At 47.3% G+C, this 19,538-nt stretch overlaps 1 protein-coding gene across 2 annotated transcripts in view; it reads right to left on the reverse strand.

The window, feature by feature from the left end:
• Positions 1 to 19,538, reverse strand: part of Fto (FTO, alpha-ketoglutarate dependent dioxygenase) — a 408,263-nt gene that overhangs the window by 27,261 nt on the left and 361,464 nt on the right. The window contains exon 9 of one of the 2 annotated variants that reach the window (XM_039097564.2): positions 712 to 1,117. The exons of the other annotated variant lie outside the window; for it this stretch is intronic. Within the exon in view, the coding sequence (XP_038953492.1) occupies positions 967 to 1,117 (151 nt within the window). The 3' untranslated portion in view covers positions 712 to 966. Of the gene's footprint in view, positions 1 to 711; positions 1,118 to 19,538 lie in introns of those variants that run through there. 2 annotated transcript variants of the gene reach the window in all.

Consider the following 19,538-nt stretch of genomic DNA (forward strand, 5'->3'; position numbering starts at 1 on the left):
TGCAGGCTAATTGCTTATGGAAATTCAGGGGCCGTCGTTGGTATAAATTTACCCCTCACGAGGAAGACACAGTTGTGTCATTATCATAGAATTTTACAACAATATGTAATTATAGAGAGGGGCAGGTATCATTAGCGAGCCTTTCCACAAAGCAGGTAGCATTCCTGGTTGAATATTTACAGCTACACAAACAGCCAGTAATAATGAGTTTTCTCAGCCACACATTACAGAGCATCTAACAAATATTCCGCCAAGTGGTCATTATCACTCCAGCAAGCGCTGCTTGGCCTTGCCTGCAAGGTTGCTTCTGCAGAGTCTGCAAGACAGGAATCCGGGCTGACGAGCCTTGCAGCCTTGCAGTGGTAATGAAAACAAGTGGTATGGAAGCAAGGGCTCTCTCTCCCTCTGCAGAGAGCCGCAGTTAAAGCTGCATAGTTAGAGATTTAGAGATGACATCAGCCTAGAGTCCTGTGCTTGGGCAACAGCAAAACTTGTCCCCCCCTTTTCTCTTCCTCCCTTCCTTCCTTCTTATTTATTTATTTATTTATTGCTGTTGTTGTTTGTTTGTTTCTTTTTCTATCTGAAGGAAACCTGCGGCAAGACCGCAAAATGCTGAAAGTTGCCCACAGCACAAGGGACTCGGCCAAACAAGTCCACTGAGGGTCACCCAGGTCTGCAGCCGTTGCACAAAATAAAATCAATGCAGGCTCACTCTGGGCAAACACCCTCTGTGGCTCTTTATTACCAAATGATATGAACTTTGACCCAACCTGAACAAAATTTAATATTTTTTCTCCCAAATATTTAAAAAAAATTCATTCCGGGGCCTCCGCGAGGAGTCAGAGAGTCTGCGAGCTGTAATTTGACATCTGAATTATTCCGAGGTTAATACGGCAAGCTATTCACAAGCTTATTTGGAGACGTGTCAATCAAGATATCACTTGTGCGGAGAAGATGGTCTCGGGCTTAGGAGAGCAGATAGCTTTCAGGGAAGCACAAAATAAAAAGGAAGGCGGGCTCTGATGAATGTGTTACGTCTTCATTCCGCACAATGACATTTTTCTTCTTCCTGAAAGAGCTGAGAGAGCCTGTCTCGGGGGCGTGCCTTTTTCCACACCTGTGGGGGGAAAAACGTTTTAACGTTTATTAAAAATGATAACCATAAACAATAAACGTGGGATCGAAACTCGCCTCAGCTAATTTCAACGCTCTGATTAAGATTTTAAGCAACGCTTCCAAATTAGACTGTCAGGCCGCCGTCCTCAAGGCTGGGCCGGGGTTCTGATCCTGTGCTGGGTTGCAGAAGCAAGCAGCCTTTCGGGTCTGACTGCGAGCCTGGCTGGCGCTGCTGATAGTCCTTCCATTCATTTCCCCTGAATTGGGGGTGATTCAATTAGCCCTGATTGTCCGGGGAGCTGCAGCCCAAAATAAAACGGCTGGCTCCCATAGCCTCTTCCTTACAGAGTTCCCAGCTGACAAATAACAATGTTAATTACCCATTGTTATGATCTGAAAAGACATTCGCATTTTAATTATGCAAATTCGGAGCCATTTTGTTCAGATAAGCAAAAACTAAGCAGGCTAGTTTGTCCAAGGATGGCTGCCTCCCTGTTTGGAATCTCCCCAGCTTGTGCGGATCTGTCAAGCAAGAGTGGACTTCATCTTTGGGCATCTCAGGGGTAACTTCTTTCTCAAGGGACAAAGAATAGGACGCTGTCTTCAACATTCTGTTTCTCTGAGCATCATTCACAGAAAGCTGTGACGGCCAGTTTGCTTGGCAGTGGCTGCTATCTTGGGGGCGTCTATGATGAATGACTGGGCGTTCGGCAAGCAAATATCTCTCGCTTTTATACCTGTGAGAGCCAGAGACTCACCGAACATAAATCACAGCGTGAGTCTCCCACAGACTCTTCCAATATGCTGGAAGCCACTCTGCTACCAAAATTCTATTTAGAAAAATCCTATAGACAACAACAACAACAACGAAATCAAAATGGTCTTCGAAGGCTTTGGAAGAGAGAGTTGGCATGCAGAGGAGGTCAGAGGGCAGCCTTGGCAGACAGGGTCTCTGTCGTTGGTCTTTACGTATGCCAGCTCGGATCGCCTTGCAGAAGCTACCCTCCCTGTCTTCCATCTCGATGTGGGACCCATACCTGGCTTCCTACGGAGATTGTCTCTTCTTCCTTGTTAATCGATGTCCACTATGGGCAGCATCATTTCCTAGGCTGAGCCCTAAAGCGTTTAAGAGTGAAACAAGCTCACTGAGCACAAGCAGTTGCTGGAGATCCTGCCTTGACTTTCCTGAAGTGATGGCCCATGACCCACAATTGTGAGCCAAATAATCCCCCCTCTCTCTCTTGTGCCCCCCCTTTTAAATCAAGGTATTTTATCACAGCAACAGAAATGAAGTGAGGAACTGTTGCTACAAGGAAATTGTTTAGTTACACATGTGTGTTAGGAACTGTGCCTTTCTGGACCCATGATCTCATAGGCACTAGTATGTTTACATTAATGAGAACGAACAAACTCACTTCCACAGAGATGGTCTAAAATACAAACCAGGTCTTGTTTCTTGGTTATTTAAAAAAAAAAAAAACCCTTCAGAAGCTTCCGGAAGGAATCCAAGGTCCTTATCTAGCTCTGGATTCTGCTGCTGGCTCCATCTGTAGCTCTGTCAGTCGCTGGGTTCTAGGAACCAGCCATTTGAAAGTGTTGGTGTTCCTTAGTTGTGACCTCTTTACCTTCATGGCTATGCTTACGCTGTTCCTTCCGACTGGACCTACTCTTCCCTTGTCTCTCAGCTCACCTCTCTGACGTCTATTTAAGTCGTTCTCCAGGGAGCCATCCCGAGTCCCGTGGGATGGAGTCAGGGGACCCATTGAATTATGGGTCATTTGTTCATTCATTCACTTGTGCCATCCAATCATGAGATCCAATAATAAGCAAGCTCTCTCCTCAGAGCACATCTACTATCCCCCTACCCATCCCTGGTCCAGAGGTATTTGATCTATAAGCATCTATAAAAGACAACAGAACACTGCACACAATGCTCCAAGTCTCTCTCTCTCTCTCCCCCTCCCTCTCTCTCTCTCCCCCTCCCTCTCTCTCTCTCTCTCTCCCTCTCTCACGTGCGCACACACATGCTCGTGCACACACACACACACACACACACACACACACACACACACACAGAGGAAAGCATCCCCCAGCCAGCAGGAGGTGGGGTCTTTCACCCAAACCTCCACCTACGTGCTGGACCCGTCTTCTCCCTTCCTGTCTGTCCCAGGGGAGATGGCTTGGCTCAGCCATAGTTACCAGTTAGGCCAGGCATTTGCTCAGGGATCATGAGCCCTTCAGTACAGAATTACCTTGTGTCCAAAGCCATCAGCACTGGGAACAGCCTGCCAAATATTTGCTGAGAGTCCCTAACCTTTACCTTCCCTCCCACAGCCCCACAGGGAAGCCAGATGAGCTGGGCAGTGGCAGTTGAATGGCAGGTCAAGGCTCTTCCCCTCCTCCTCTCTCCCCACCGGTGTCTGGAATGAAGGCTTGGCTGCAAGGCCAGCGCCTTGCCTAGTCACTCTTCATATTAAGCAGGAAGCCTGTGATGCTTTCCGTGTTGACTCTGCTAACACCATTAATGCCCTTGGTGCCATCACTTTAATTTGTGCTCTGCGAGCAAACGGCTGTCATTGGAGCCCCAACGGGAGGATATTGCTTATATTCTCAGGATGGAGAAACAGCAGCCTGACTTACAGGATGGCTGCTCATAGCCCTGGGCTCCAGGAACACCAGCCTGAGACTGTGCATCCGGAAAAAGGTGGGGTGTGGCCTGCGGTATTTCCTCAACCCCACTGACAAGACGAATCACTTAAAGAGTCCACAAGACTTACATAAGGTTGTCAGCACAAGGTCAATGCTAACCATTCATCAATGGGCCAAGTGAAGAGCTACCCAGAGCCTTAGGCAGTCGCCAGCCTTCGGTCTAGCCTGTCTGCAAGTTGAGGATGGAAAGAAAGAAAAGAAAGCCTTGTCTGGAAATGGGCATGAGGCAGGACGCTGCCTGTATGGCTTCCAGCTGACATCAGAGCCCCAACAAATAGCCTTGTGACGCCTGATGGACTGGGGACAGATTTACTTAATGAAAAAGACATCCAGTTAAATATGCTATCAGTTAAATTTGAATTTCAAAGAGATAGCTTCGTCATGACGGGGTAGTATTCTATTATAAAGTTTATTTATCCATTTGTCTACTGATGGACAGGTGCTTGAGTTGTTTTAACCCACTGACCTTTATCTATTGAGCCGGGAGGACCATGAGTGTACACAGTTTTGTTTGGAAGCCTACATTCAATAGCTCTGAGTATATACCTAGGAGTGAAGCCGATGGGTCTCATGGTGACTCTATGTTCAATATCTTAAGGAGTTACCAAGCTGTTCTCCTCAGGGGCCATATCATTTTATCTTTACGAAAGGTCCCAAGCCCTCGAGACTTTGCAGATCTTAGAATATGATGATAAGAGACAAATAGAGATAAAGAGGGCAGCGGAGTAATGTGACCAAGATACAGATATGGAAGAGAGACAGACAGAGGCATCAGAGATGGCCCCCAAGGCCTCTGGGTAACTCACTGCCAGGGGTAGTCGGAAGTAGGTCAGTTTGGGAGCTGACATGGCATGAGTTTGGGGCGTGTTGGTAAATTGATGGCATCTTCACTTTATCTGAAGCTCTGACCTCCAAGAAAGGGTAGATGTTAAAGAGAAGAAAGGAAGAAAAGGAAGAAGAGAAAGGAAAAAGGGAAAGAGGAAAGGTTGAAGAGAGGAGGGAAGGAGGGAAGGAGGGAGGGAGGGAGGGAGGGAGGGAGGGAGGGAGGGAAGAAAGTTGGCAGAAATTAAAAGAACAATAAAATAATCAGCTAAATGGAAAGACCTAGGACTTATGCACTTCTGTAAGATCAGAGAGGTTTGAGTGGACATCAACTAATTGGATTAATCAAGGTTGAAGGTGGGGAGCAGACAAGATAAAATGATGCCACATCCCCCAAATTCCAAAGTCGTGGAAAGAGTCCCATCATCACCTCCCAGAAGCTGGGGAGAGGCTCTCTGGGAACAAATAAAAGTAGGGGTTGGGGATTTAGCTCAGTGGTAGAGTGCTTACCTAGGAAGCGCAAGGCCCTGGGTTCGGTCCCCAGCTCCGAAAAAAAAAGAACCAAAAAAAAAAAAAAAAAAAAAAAAAAAAAAGTAAACGCACTGCTGAGGTCAGTGTCCCGGCTTTTTGTCACGTCACACCTGATGGAGACGTAGTTTGTGCGTCTGTGCTGAAGTGAGCAGAAGCGTCTTGAGGACATCATTAGGGATGGGAAGGACTCAGAGTTTCCTGGGGTCTTGCTTCCCTGCTGGGTAGGCAGGTGGTGCCCCTATGTGTGGGTGTTGCAGCCCCTGGGTGAGGCCCAATGGACCATGAGGAAGGTGCCCCAACCACTCTAATTGTGTGAGTGCCCATTTACCATGTGATACAAGATGGAGGGTCCTGGGGTTGGGGATTTAGCTCAGTGGTAGAGCGCTTGCCTAGGAAGCGCAAGGCCCTGGGTTCGGTCCCCAGCTCTGAAAAAAAGAACCAAAAAAAAAAAAAAAAAAAAGATGGAGGGTCCTAGCAAGCTTGAGGAACCTCAGAAGGGGCCCAAAACAGGGCAATGGCAAATTCCCCATCTTTATGGAAGCCCCCTTGGGCGCTGGCAGTCTGGCACCTCCCCACAGTGACAAGGGGATGGTTGTCTACTCCAGAGCTCAAGTCAATTCCCCATTGGTCCAAAGGCTGCATAAAAAACACTTGATACGGTAGATATGCACCTCGATGCTGATATCTGGAATCTGTTTCCAGGGTTGGTAACTCTACCTCCCTCACTCCTTCCTGGATCCCAGTTCTCACACCTATGGACCGAGGGGATCCAGACTTCCCATGGGTGCTTTAGGAGAACCCCATTGGATAGCGCGTTCATGTGTAGTGAGCACAACTGACATCTCCCTTCAGGGCACGAGAAGTGACTAAGTGACCATAACATATGGAAAGAAGAGAGAAGAAAAGGGAGCTTACACTAAAGAGAAACAGCAGAACTGCCTCAGAGAGCACACAGCTCCCTCAGAAGGTCGGGAGGGTCTTAGGACCAAGAAAGGTAGTGAATCAACTGTCACTGACTCCCAAGTTTAGATCACCATCAGTGGGATTAAGGAAGGGACAAAGGAGGGTATGTTGCGAAGTGATTCCAGCACCGATCCTGTGGCATTCAACTGTCCGCCCTATGTGTGGGGGTGGGGTGGGGAAGACTGAGAGCTGGAGTCTCATGGAGGAAAGGCCTGGGCATCTGAATCGTCACTTCAGAAGTCTAGGTCTCGTGTGCTACTCTATAAATGACTCCCCAGCACCATGGCACTCAGAGCCCCCCAGGAACTGACCACAAAGCCATAGGCCACCTGTAGGTGTGGTGTCCCAGGTTGGCTCGGGTGGGTCCTACGGCTCAGTCTCCCCATCAGACTCCAAGGCTGGTAGCCACAATTGTTAAGGAATTACTACGAAAGTCTCCGGGGTGGCTATGGGTCACTCCCAGACCTTTCCCGCCGGCAGCTGCTATTTCCGACTCTGAACCTCTAATGGGTCTGATGTCAAAAGCGACACCTGTCCTTCTCTATCCTCCATCCCTTAGACGAGGATCATTGGCCCAGCATACTGCAGACAGACCCAGTGCCCCTAACTGTACTCTTAAAAGTGACTAAAGAGGTCAGTGTTGTCTTAAACATATTTTGTTATACACAAATGTTTATCCCCTAGAGGTCCCACAGGAATAATTCTAAGCCATCAAACATGCAGGCAGAGGCCCTGGGGATCTTAGAGGCTACCCACAATCAGTACATCTGCTGTGGGGAGGTTTCATGGAGATGTGCTGAGGGAGATGCTGAGAAATGACTGGCTGGCGAGCGCTTTGAGGAATAAGTCAACATAATGCACAGACACATGGACAGTGGAGAGAAAGACATGGAGGAGGACCCTTTTGAGGTGGTCTCTAACTACTGCTCAGCCCCATCATTGCTTCCTCCAGGAAGTCATCATGGATTGTCTGCTCAGGGACTTGCCAGCATCTGCTTTCTCTGGAACTAACTGTTTTCTGGCTGTGATTACATGAGGGAGCCTGAGTCTCACATGCCCACAGGCACCAGGGACACTGTATATCCCTGTGAGCTCAGTGCCCTCTCATGCCTCAGGTACCATCAGGAGTCATTGGGTTTAACGACTGCTGTGCCCCTGAGGATAACAAGAAGGGAGTCTCTGGCCCACACAGCAGGCAAGCCTTAGTTAATAAGGCATAGCCTAGAAGAGCCCATGGAGACTGATCCCCTCAGCTGGGAGACACTCTCTTTCTCCTCAGACAGAGCAAGCCTCCCACTGCAGGGCTCCTCCAAAGCTGGGAAACCCAGGTGTCTCTCCAGGCATAGTGAGACCCTTGTCCAGCCACCTTGCCCCTCCATGCCCTGCCCTGGGCTTGGCCTTAACATGGGTACATTGTTTTTCTTGCTTTGCACATAGATCGGGGAGGGTGGGAAGTTAGAAGCCCTGGCAGAGCTGGGGGCCGTGCCTCTCATAACGGAGGTCAAAGAAAATGAAAACCCTCCTCCCCTGCCCCATCATCTGAATTCCTACATTGGCTATGACATGGCTAAGGGGGAAATATTGGATTTATTTTTATGAGTTAGTCATAACCCTAAGGCCCTTAAGAGGAACTGTGCAAAGTGAATCCATCAGAAGGTTGAGAAGGTCACAGCTAACTTGTAAAAATAAATCCAATATTTTTCACTCTGTCTTATTAGATTTATTTGATGCAGACATCCAAAAGGGTTCTCTTCTTCCTCCTCCTCCTCCTTTTCTTCTTCTTCTTCTTCTTCTTCTTCTTCTTCTTCTTCTTCTTCTTCTTCTTCTTCTTCTTCTTCTTCTTTTTCTTCTTCTTCTTTCTTCTTCTTCTTCTTTTAAAGTTTCTTTTTTTAAATGATCATTTTTAATGCTATTTAGAGTCTTTCCAACCAAATACTAATGGCATCATCTAGCCCCAAGGTGTTTACTTGAATTTTATTTATTTATTTATTTTTTGGAAACAAGTACCCGGGGATCATCATATCTCCTGTCTATTGCTTTTCTTCTACTCGAATCAGCACCAGTCTGTAAGGATCTGAGGCCAAGCATGGAAACTGGAAATAACTGAGAACATTTCATGGGTGATACTGTTGACAGGGTCAAAGTTCAAGCCAGCTCTGTAATCCTAGTATCAGGAAGCAGACATATGAGGATCAGGAGTTCCTGGACAGCCTGGGCTACATAGAGAGATCCCACATCAAAATAAATTATCTGGAGAGGAAGAGCAGGAGGAGGGAGAAGGAGGAAGAAGAGGGGGAGGAAGAGGAGGAGGTGGAAGAGAAGGAGGAGGAGGAGGAAGAGGAGGAGGAGGAAGAGGAGGAAGAGGAGGAGGAGGAAGAGGAGGAAGAGGAGGAGGAGGAAGAGGAGGAAGAGGAGGAAGAGGAGGAGGAGGAGGAGGAGGAAAGCCTAAAACTCTATTTCCCTGGCTCTGTCTGAAGTTCTTCAGAGCAGGTCTCCTACTCAGTATCTCTTGATAAGAACAAGTGTGGGAGTGGCAAGGGACTAAGGGAAAAAACTGAGAGGAGATGGAGAATGTCCCTCCCTACCCTTGAGGGTCTTGCTCAAGCCTTCTTCCTCTTCTCTCCTTCCTGGTGGTCTACACTTGCAAGTTCTCTCTCAAAGGATGGTGCTTAACTCTATGTGGTATATGCTGTGCTATGGGAGATTGCCAGGCCTCCACAGGAAACCTCATAGGCCAACAGCTTGAACAGTAGAGAAATATTTTCTCATGAGGTTGTAGGTTGCAGGCCCAAGATCGAGGTGTCATCAGGGCTGGCTTCTGAGGATGAATTAATCAGTTTCTGTCACGTAGAAATACTTGAGGTGATTAATGTTGAAAGTGGACAGCTTTGTCAACAGCATGGCTACCATTACCCATGGATGGTGGCCTTTTTGCTTTCAGGCAAGACTGTAAGTACTTTGTGGCAGAGAGCCAAGAGTTAGCTCTTAGACAGCAAGTTGGCTACCCTACCCCTTATAACGCAAGGGGCAGGGAATTCCCACAATTCCCTTCAAGGGCTTGTCCTCAGTGATCAAAAACCTTCCACTGTGTCCAGTATCCTTAAAGTTCCCTCCCCACTCAATACTGTCATTGACTAGGAGCCAGGCCTTTAGAACATGGATTTGGGGAACATGTAAGACCCAGTAAAAGTCTACATGTAAGACTACAGCAAAGGTCTCTCTCTTCACTTGTAGATGGCCAACTTCCCAAAACATCCCCATATGCTCTCTTGGTACAACCATATCTGGTGTCTAGATGTCCCCTTCTTAGGATAGACATTAGTGACATTGGCCAGGCTCTACCTGAAGACTGTAACTCTCCCTTTGCTCTAGACTTCTTGTCCAGGTATGGTTACAGTGAGGTACCTGGGGTAAAGAATTGGAAGGACACAGTTCAGTCCACTATTCCTCAAGGTTAGACTCCAAGCCTACTAAGAAGGAGGGCCTGCTTCCAATGGCTCTCCAGCTGCTCCACAGCTCTCATACTACTCAGTGCAGAAGGAGGTCTGCAAAGATTTGGGTCCTTAGTCCTTCCCTACAAGGGAGGCAGCAACGTGACACTCGGGAACTGCCCAGAAGGGGTGCACTTGCCAGGTGCCTGGCATCTCCATTTACAGCTGCAATTCACATACTCCCCATGGGTGACCATGTCTCTTCCATTGGACAGGGAAGAATGAGATGGGTGGTAATTTCAGTCTACCGTTGTTCCTGGTGAAAATGTCCATGATCCCTATGTTTTAATGTTTTGACCTCTCTGAAATTTCAAATCATTGTATGTGTTCTTAAAAAGCTATCAGTCTGCCCTGAATGTCCAGGGCTGCTTTCCAGGGGGTGACAGACACCTAACACAGCCAGGCTGATCCCTCTGAATTGTGTGTGACCCTCTCACCTGGAGGGAATGAGAGCAACACAGACAGCAGACAACTGTCTGGCTTGTCAACCCTAGCTCCTGTCCCCTTAGAAGATACATTGTAGTACACCATCAGGACAAGTGGCTTAGGGGATTTCATGTTGGGTGGGTGCTCGGTGCTTTACCAGCATCCTTTGCTTGCTCTTAGGACTAGGCATTTTTGTGAACCAAGGAAGCTACTCTCAGAGTGATGGAATTTAAGGCACTGAAAGTCATCAAACTGGGTGTGGTGGCATATACCTGAAGTCCCAGCTCTCAAGAGACTGAGGTGAGAATTCTGTAACTCAAAGCCAGCCTGGGCTTTGTGGTAAGACCTTGTCTACAAACAAACAAACGAACAAACGAATGAATAAAAGCAGGCTTCTCCTGAGATTTAATGAGCATTTCTCAGCATCCGCACCTGTATCTTGAAGATAGGGAAGAGTCTCAGGAATGACATCTCTCTCTCTCTCTCTCTCTCTCTCTCTCTCTCTCTCTCGCTCTCTCGCTCTCTCGCTCTCTCGCTCTCTCGCTCTCTCGCTCTCTCTCTCTCCCTCCCTCCCTCCTACCCTCCCTTCTTCCCCTCTCTGTGTCTCTCTGTCTCTCTCTCTCCCCCTCCCCTCCCTTCTTCCCCTCTCTGTGTCTCACTGTCTCTGTCTCTGTCTGTCTGTCTGTCTGTCTGTCTGTCTGTCTGTCTGTCTCTCTCTCTCTCTCTCACACACACACACACACACACACACACACAGAGAGAGAGAGAGAGAGAGAGAGAGAGAGAGAGAGAGAGAGAGAGTTGTCAATAAATACAGAATGGCTGTTGTGAGAAACATTTACCCCTTTAAGAGTGTCCTCTGCTGAGCTGAAGCAGGACACAGAACAGGAGGGGAAAACCATGAGACTGAAATGGATGGCGTCTGGGGCACCTTAAGATGCAGTTACCTCACAGAAAGGGTGGGGTCTCTGAGAGGTCATGCCCTTGAAGCCCCTTTGAGGGAAATATTGGTTGGATGTGCTGTCGCTAGAAGGTTCCTGACTCACCGTGTTGCAGTGACATCAAGGGTGTGGTGTTGTTAAACAACCACCACCAAACAAAAACCAAACAAAACCAGCAAAGGCTTTGGAAGGAAGTGACTTGTATGGGTTTGTCACCAAGTCCCTGTCATAGAAGTAGATGTCTGAGGCAGAGCTGTACGCATGGGGCAGGGCGAAGCGGCAGGTGCAGACGGGTCAAGAAGAGAAGCTGGGAATGCTGGGAAGAACCGCACAGGTAAGCAGGGAGGGTAGCATTCGGAATGTCCTGGGGACAGGTGACATAGTCACAACTTCCTCAGGCTGCCACCAAATGAACTAGCTAATTACCTGACAGCTCAGTCCATTCTCGTCCCAGGCAACACAGGGAGACCGAGAGAGGCAAAGGCTCCACTGCTCCGAGCTTCAATTTAGTTTCCCCGTCGATGTGCGGCCGCCATGATGCGCATCGAACAAGAGCAATTTAAAACTCAGGAAACTCCGGCTTTCAATAATTCCCCGCTAGGTTCCCGTCTGCAGGAGAGTAAATAACGCAAGCGCTACAAACGCTGCGAGCAAAATCTCCAATAACAGCTCTATGCTTATGAGAACTTCCCCAATTTTCTCCAGTCTCCACCGCTTCTCTCCTGACTTGGGTCTGTATCAGGTTTTTTTTTTTTTTTTCTTTCCCCCTTTATTGAACATCTGCCTTGGGAGCCACTGTCACAAAAAGTAATAAACACATCAATCCAAAAGAAAAAGAGGATTGCATGGTCCAAACTACTTAACCAATCAAATTGGCAGCCAGGGGGGATGCGACTGTGGGGGTGGGGGTGGGGTGGGGGGTGTTGAGAGCAGAGAGAGACCAGCCTCCTAGAGGATTTTTCTAATAATGGTACCTACCCGATGATGAAGAAGAGTGCCCGCACCGGACGCAGTTCCCAATAAGTTAATTAGAGCTTCTATCACTAATTACAGATTTCAACCTTTGTTGTTATTTCCAGCCCTGGGATTAATTTGTAAGTTTCACTCGGCCAAACTCTGACAGTTCCTCCTTCCTCTCTACATCTTCTAAAATAGAAGGAAACAGGGGGGGGGAAATCTGTCTTGGAATCAAAAATGATTTTTTCCCCTTAAAAAATGAGCCCAGACCATAATAATAATGCTTCCCCAACTTATTGCCCACGGAGTCCACAAGCATGTACCAGAGACGGTGATCATTTTGTTTTGTCCCTGATGGTCTCCCCTCCCCACCCAAAGAACAACAACTAAAAATTATGCCTGAAAGGAAAAAACAAAGCAATTTATGTTTCCCAGTAATCTTCTCAGAAAACAGCTCAGTATCCCATGCATAGCAAGCACACAAAATCAAATCTTTCTCTGAAAAAAAAAATCCTATTACAAATTACATTTAACTCAGGTGTGTATAGTTTGCTAGTTTTTTATCCAATTGTAAATTAGACCAGTGTTGCCTGTTGGGAGGGAAAAGTAGCTTTTGAAACATGTCTTATTGACTGAGTATAAATTACCTGCAGCAGATTTGTGAAGCAAATTCGAAGCAAGAGTGCCTCCCGGCAACATCATATTGATTGGGCATTGATATTCAGCTGATTTTAAGGCAAAAAATAAATATTGTTTTAGCAGCAATTTAATTAACAAAAATCATTGCACACGTGGTAAGAAAATCGTGTTGTTTAATACAGGGACTTACGCTTTAAAAAAAAAACGATTATCTGAGAAATGTAGTTTCTTGTGTAGATTAATTATTACCTTTATTACCGGAAGTCTCTGTGGGAATTCACAGAGCCCTGTCTGTTTGTGGGCACCTGTTCATTTCTCCTCAGGCTCTGGAAGTGAAGGCCTCACTCCTAACTGACTTGAGCACGCCGCTCAGCACTGGCCAGGATTGAGCTGTTTTTACCAGCGTTCTTGAGGGACAGTGGAAGCGGAGTTGGGGGAGACCTGTCTGCCAAACTGGCTCTGGCTTCATGCCATCGTGTGACCTTGTGCAAAAGATGGCTTCACTGCTCCTGTTCCCCTTCTTTACAGATCAGCTTGCTACAAAGCCATGGCGGGCTGGCAATGTTTACAAACCAGCTCTTAAAGGGATCCTGAGTTGGAGCGAGTGCCGATTGCCTTGGTGTAAATACTCCTGAAACTAAAAACAAAACAAAAACAAATAAACAAACAAAAAAAAAACCCCAAGGCATAAAAAGATGGACCATGGTGGCGCACACCTTGAGTCCCAGTACTGGGGAGGCAGAGGCAGGTGGATCTCTGTGAGTTCAAGGCTAGCCTGGTCTACAGAATGAGTTCTAGGACATTCAGGGCTGTTACACATAGAACTGTCTCCACTCCCCCAAAAAAACCCAAACAAACAAAGCCAAAAAGAACAAGTGATAATTAAAATAGTAAATACTCCTGCCACATCTGATTTGAAGCTATCATTTTGACTTTCCAGACTGCACCGCTGGGAGAAAGGCCTTGAGCCGCCCCTGCCACCTCCACCTGCCCTCAACCCTCTACAGTTCCAGAGCCCCGCAGGTCTAGAGATGTAACATGGATCGATCTTAACCAAAATTAAACTATAAATGCACCCAGACAGGGAGACTCGCACCTTTCTTTCTGTTACTTCAGAAGTTATTCCAGAACCTTCCTGGATAACAGGGCCTTTTTTGTTGTTCTGTTTTGTTTTGTTGCAACGACATCTTTTAGAACTATTTATTTTATGGGTTTGAGTATTTTGACTGTGCGTATGTATGTGCACTACACATATGTCTGGTACACAGAACACATTGGATTCCCTGGGACTGGAATTGTGAATAGGTCAGAGCTGTCACGTGGGTTCAAACCTGGTCCTCCGCAAAATCAGCAAGTGCTCTTAACTACCGAGCCAGATCTGTAGTCTGGTTAACAGGGTTTTAATGCTGGGTATCATTACGATATCCTTATTAATAACATGACCAGAGTGCCCAGCTGGTTCTCATTTTGATCTTTCCTTGAGGTGGGGGGAAAGCAAGGCAAGAGAGAGCCATGAGGAGTCGGCTGTTCTGCTCTCCACCTCTAATGAACTGATGGAGAAGGGAAACACAGTGTGGGTTGGTATTCTGTCAAAGCTCCACCCCCACAGCTACCTGGCGGCAGCCAGGTATGCTCCGTCCACAGAGAAGAAAATCCAGGAATGGGTGAGTAAGAATGTTCAAACCTCAATAATCACAACGTCCAGGATAAAGACATTGCCATGTGCTGTCTCTCTCTCTACACACTTGTATACATGCACAAGCACGTCGGATCATTATGCTGAGCATGCGTGGCTGTGTGTTTGTGTAAATTTTTCTGGGATTAAACCTGGGGCTTTAGGCATGCTAGGCAAGCACTCTATCACTGAGATATATCTCGAGCCCTCTCAATTACTTTTATAAAAAAGGCTTGGTAAGGTTTTGCGAGTCTTAAACAATAAAAATATTATCATTCTATCTAATACACCTATGTTATTTTTGAGGGCAACATAGCCACACATTAATTGATCTATCGGTATTTTATCTTGGTGTCTTTAGACTGTTTGGGGGTTAATGAAAGACAGCTGCACCATACATTGACTTTTATGGATAGCCAGTCGTTGCTGGTGAATCCATCCGTCGTTAAGAATGGTAGTTTCAGGTTCTGCTAATACACTTAGTTTAAAAAAATGAAGCAAAACACAAATTCATCATCAAAGCCTGCTGTTAGTGTCTGTGCACTGATTGAGCAGCACTGTACACTTTGTTTTTCTTGTAAGGCAATGAAAACCAGTGCAGAGTTGGACGTTGTCTTGTAGGGCAAACACTACTGCTCCTCACAGTGTGACCTGTGGGCACCGGGAAGCTCCAGAGGACCAATTCCTGATCCTTCCCCCAGGAAGTAAGGGGAGGCACTAACAGGACCCCTGAAAGTGCCTCTCCAGAAGGAGCTAAGAGATGTGCAGATGGCACCCCGGGCATGTGAGGAACCCCAGCAGGTCAGAGGTCAGGATATTTGGAGGCCGCAGAAAACACTCGCATGGACTTTTCTTTAAGAAATGGCAGCGGGAGGCAATTTCTGATTTGCTCTTTCAGTACCATCGAAGGGGCCATTGAATCCGGAAGCCGAGGTGCGCAGGACAAGAAAAGGAGCAACTGATAAGGGGAGGGAGGGTGGAGAGGAGACACAATTGATTAATTAAAAACTCATCTGGACAGCGGGGTGGATACTGCAGAAAGTCAATTTAATGAGGTGAAGGGACAAATTCGAGACATTTTCCATTATACACACGGGAAAGCTTGATAGGTACTGATTCATGGTACCAGAGAGAAATGATCCAAGACCCGTCTGAAAAACTTAAAGGTTGCTATGCAGCGAAACAGTGGTGAGCAACGGCAGCAAGGCAGTTAGCATTCCTCATAACTAAAGGGAATGAAGGGAAATCAAATAAGCCAAAGAACTGGAAAAACTAAGCATGACCAGTACCATCCATACATAGACCAACTCCTAAAGAGAGAGCCACACAGAGGGGTTGACTGAATTCTCACACAGGGTCAAAAGATAGGGCCACATGTGCTGGCCCTGACCTATGATCCCAGCACGTGGGAGGCTGAGACAGAAAAACCACAAGCTCTGGCCAGCCTGGGCTACATATCGAGATGCTGTGTCAGGAAATTAAAACAAATTGTTGCTATTTGAATATTCCCAATCACAAAAAGTGCTCTAGGGTGTTAAATAGGATTAATGTAGGATCGATTTATACATGATATGTTCTATTCCCTGTCCAGGAAGACTGTATTTAAAAAACAATTACCACAGAATATGTGCATAAAGTACGTTATTTAAGTCTAAAACTTGGCCTAAACAGCTTCAAAAAGAATCAAAACAGCTCTAGAAAATAGCTTTTAGGTTGAAACCAGAGTCCAATTATCTCCCCCAGGTATGCAGAATTCTACGGAAAGTTTCAGAAGAAATAAAATCTAAGAAATAATCAGTCATTACATTAGAGACCTTAAAATACTTCAGTGAATGTCCCCAATCTGTAAAATATTTCCAGAAAGAGGAAAGAGAAGTGAAAGCAATCCCAGAGTGGCTCTACCCTTACCCATGTCGGGAGGGAGGAACCCTGAGAAGAACTGGGAAACTTCTCAGTATTAGAAAAGAAGGTCTTGCCAGGATGTAGTGTCTCATGGCTTTCATCCCAGGGCTTGGGAGGCAGAGGCAGGAGGAGTTCTGAGTTGGGAGTCTGTACGAAATTAAACAAGGTTAAAACAACTGATAAAGACCCATGGGAAAGTTTTCTCTAAGCGTCTTTCCAAAGTGATGGTTTGCTGCAGCCCCCACCATTCTGGGGGCTGAACACCCCACACTCAGGGTTTACTGCCTCCTACTGTCGTTGACCTGGATCTGGGATCTGGATCCCCTCACATTGGGATGACGCTGTGGTGCTGTGGTTCTTAATACATGACTTTTAGAGGGGCTGGGTCAGGCGATAGTACCTGCATATATAAAGAACGGAGTTCTAGTCCTCTCATTTCAGCTTTTGAAGTGGGGGGAAGCAAGAGGAACCAAGAGCCAAGTCATACCTGTATTTTAAAAGTGAGTGGTTTTCTCATTTCTCTGCACCCCTCCCCCACTTTTTCTTACCGTTGTTTTTTTTGGGGGGGGCATTATGTCTGGTATATAGTTTGATTTGTTTTTCCAATTCCAATTTGAGTATATAACCTAATGTTCTTGCCACGTGCTTTGAGATATAAATGACGTCACACAAACCCATTTACTCTGATAGCCTGGCTACTATTGCACCCACTTAACAGAAGACAAAAGAGAAAGCCGAGGCACAGAGGTTAGGTGTCTTTCCCAGGGCCTTGGAGTAGCACAAGGTGCTGACTTCTGCCCAGCCTTTCTGCTACGCTCAGCCATAGTCATCAAACCTTGACAAACTTCATGAGAGAAGCCACGGGGCTAATAGGAGCTGCTATTGCCTGTGAACTTTGCCATCAAGAGCCAGCCCTGATCTGCGACACCCTTTTCTCTTTAATTAAATGAGGGAAGAATGGGGTAGAGGCTGGAGGGATACCTTGGCTCTGTCCAGCACTTTTTGGCTTCAGTCCGCCAGGGAGCCCACCCCTGGGAACCGAGGTGAGAAGCCCTATCCCCCTGGCAGCCTATCACTCAAGCAGAGGCAGCCAATGACTTCACCCAGAAGGGCGCAGATGCAAATGAGGTTCCATGACCTGTCCCACGTGATTGGCCCTGGCTGAGCACAAGGCTCTGAACTCAGAGTTCGTTGACTTTTTTTTCTTTTTTTCTTTTTTTCCTTAAGTCCCAGGCTTGGCACAAAGATTTACGACCCAAGTGTGACCACACTCGCCATCCATCACGATTAGTTACAATAAAATCTCTCTTCGTGTTTTTAAAAGCCCTTCGCGTTACATTCCATTATGCAGTTAACATCTCGTAGATGGTCAGGCCATTGTTCACCCGGGGAACCATTTTTTGATGTCTGAAAACCAAAGTAGGCAACCAGCACTTGACCTTCCCTGAGGCCCTGGAGACCTGAGCCTGGAGCAGAAGAGAGAGAACAAAGAAGGGGGTGGAAGGACTGGCTCGTCTGCAAGAACTTGGCAGTTGGACTAAACAGAGCGGACAAAGAGGATAGGCTCAGGTGACCGGCCTCTTCCTCGCGGGAAGTTAACCTGGATGCTCTCTAGTACCTAGGATACCTGCCCCTGCCCCTCCTCTAAGCAGCTGAACTGCACATAAATGCAAACCTGAGACATGACACCCCCAGAGGGTCCTGTTCCCAGCCTTCAAGAAGCATTTGATCCTAGGCCTGCTGGGAAAAGGTAAAAGGACATTACCTCCCGGACTGCCCACCCTACCTTGGGCTCTACGAGCTGGGTGCGTGGACTGACATAGTCTGCTAGGTTCCTCTCTGCTGAGTTTTGGGTTTGCTGTTTGTGGGCAAACTACGGAGCCCCACCCCGTGACTTGGCCACATGACTTTGATTAGCCAATGGCATGCGGCGAAGTGCTGTGCTTTAGGTGCCCTCCCAGGATTCTGCTGGTTTTCCCTTTGTGGTTGGTCCTTGGGATAGAGGCTGCTTCCTTGGGGTGAATCCTGAAATTAAAGACTGCCAGGCAAGTCACAGTGACCCTCGGCTGGCACCGGTGGAAATGTGTAGTAAGCTATGCTGTAAGCTGCTGAGATTCTAACCGCCGCAGAGCCTAGTATGGTGTAGACTCGAGTCCAAGTGGAGGGCTCACTCACGACGGTCTTCCTGGGCTGATGCACCCAGGCTCTAGAACTTCTCCACCGATATTATCTCAGTTCCATGCATCTCTGACTCCCCGCAGTCATCAGTTAACAACCGTTCCCCTGCATTAGTGGTTTTCTGGCTATGTCTTCACTCACAGCTAGCCTGTGCGTCAAACTGTGAAAACAGGTTGTTGTGGTTAGCTCTTTGTATATGTCCTTCCCAGACTGTCGCTGAAAGCTGGGTCTCCAGGGCTATACTGTTCATAGGGATAGCTTGGGGGTGGGGGTGGGGGTAGGGAATGATCGGATTCTGGAGGCTCCGAGCTGTCAATGCATGAATCCATTCGAGTTCTTGACTGAATGGACCATTGAGAAGTGGCGAAAACTCTGGGAGGTGGGGCCTGGCAGGAGGAAGTGGCACTGTTGGTATTCACTTGAAGATAAATCTTGTTCCCACCATAATCCCACCAGGAGGTGAGCAGCTTGGCTCTACGACAGCTCCAGGAACAATGGAGCCAGTCAACACGGACTGAAACCATGAGCCAAGTAAGCCCTTCCTCCTTCAAGTTGGTTTCTGTCGGCTCTTCTGTAACAGCAACAGAAAGCTGGCTGGCACGGATGAGGTCGCCTCATGCTTGCTCTGCCTTCTAAGCCGACTCACAGTGTTTTACAGAAACCCACATATTGTCCCCACACACCAACCCTGGGCAGCTGGCTCTCCCCATCCCTTCTCTCTAGCCTCCCTTCCTCTCTGCTGTGACATGCCCACCTGCCACCTAGGCCATCATTGTCCTCCTCTGTCCTGTGATGGAGCTCTTTCTAGAATGATCTCCCACACCTCTGACCTTCCCCAGAATCAGTACAAAGACCCCTTCCTCAGAAGGGCCTTTGATGCCCGCCTGCCTTCCCGATGCCCTTCTTTTCGGTGCATGGGGACTCTAGCCACACCATTACTTCTCTGTTGGATTACTTCCTGTCTGTTCCTGCCTCACAAATTAAATGACAGTTGGTTTCCCTTTCATGTGTCCCCAAGGCCTGGTACATGAATGCTAGATACACATTTGTTTAAAAGAAGAAAACAAACAAACTCTCTGTGCACAAATGGACTTGAGTCAACCTTCTTGAAGGGAGTGATTCCCAAGGAGATTGTGCCTGGCCAGGTCCTGAGGGTAGCTAGTGGCTCAGCCTGGAGGGGAACTCAGG

Source organism: Rattus norvegicus, chromosome 19, assembly GCF_036323735.1.
Source record: "Rattus norvegicus strain BN/NHsdMcwi chromosome 19, GRCr8, whole genome shotgun sequence".
Lineage (NCBI taxonomy): Eukaryota > Metazoa > Chordata > Mammalia > Rodentia > Muridae > Rattus > Rattus norvegicus.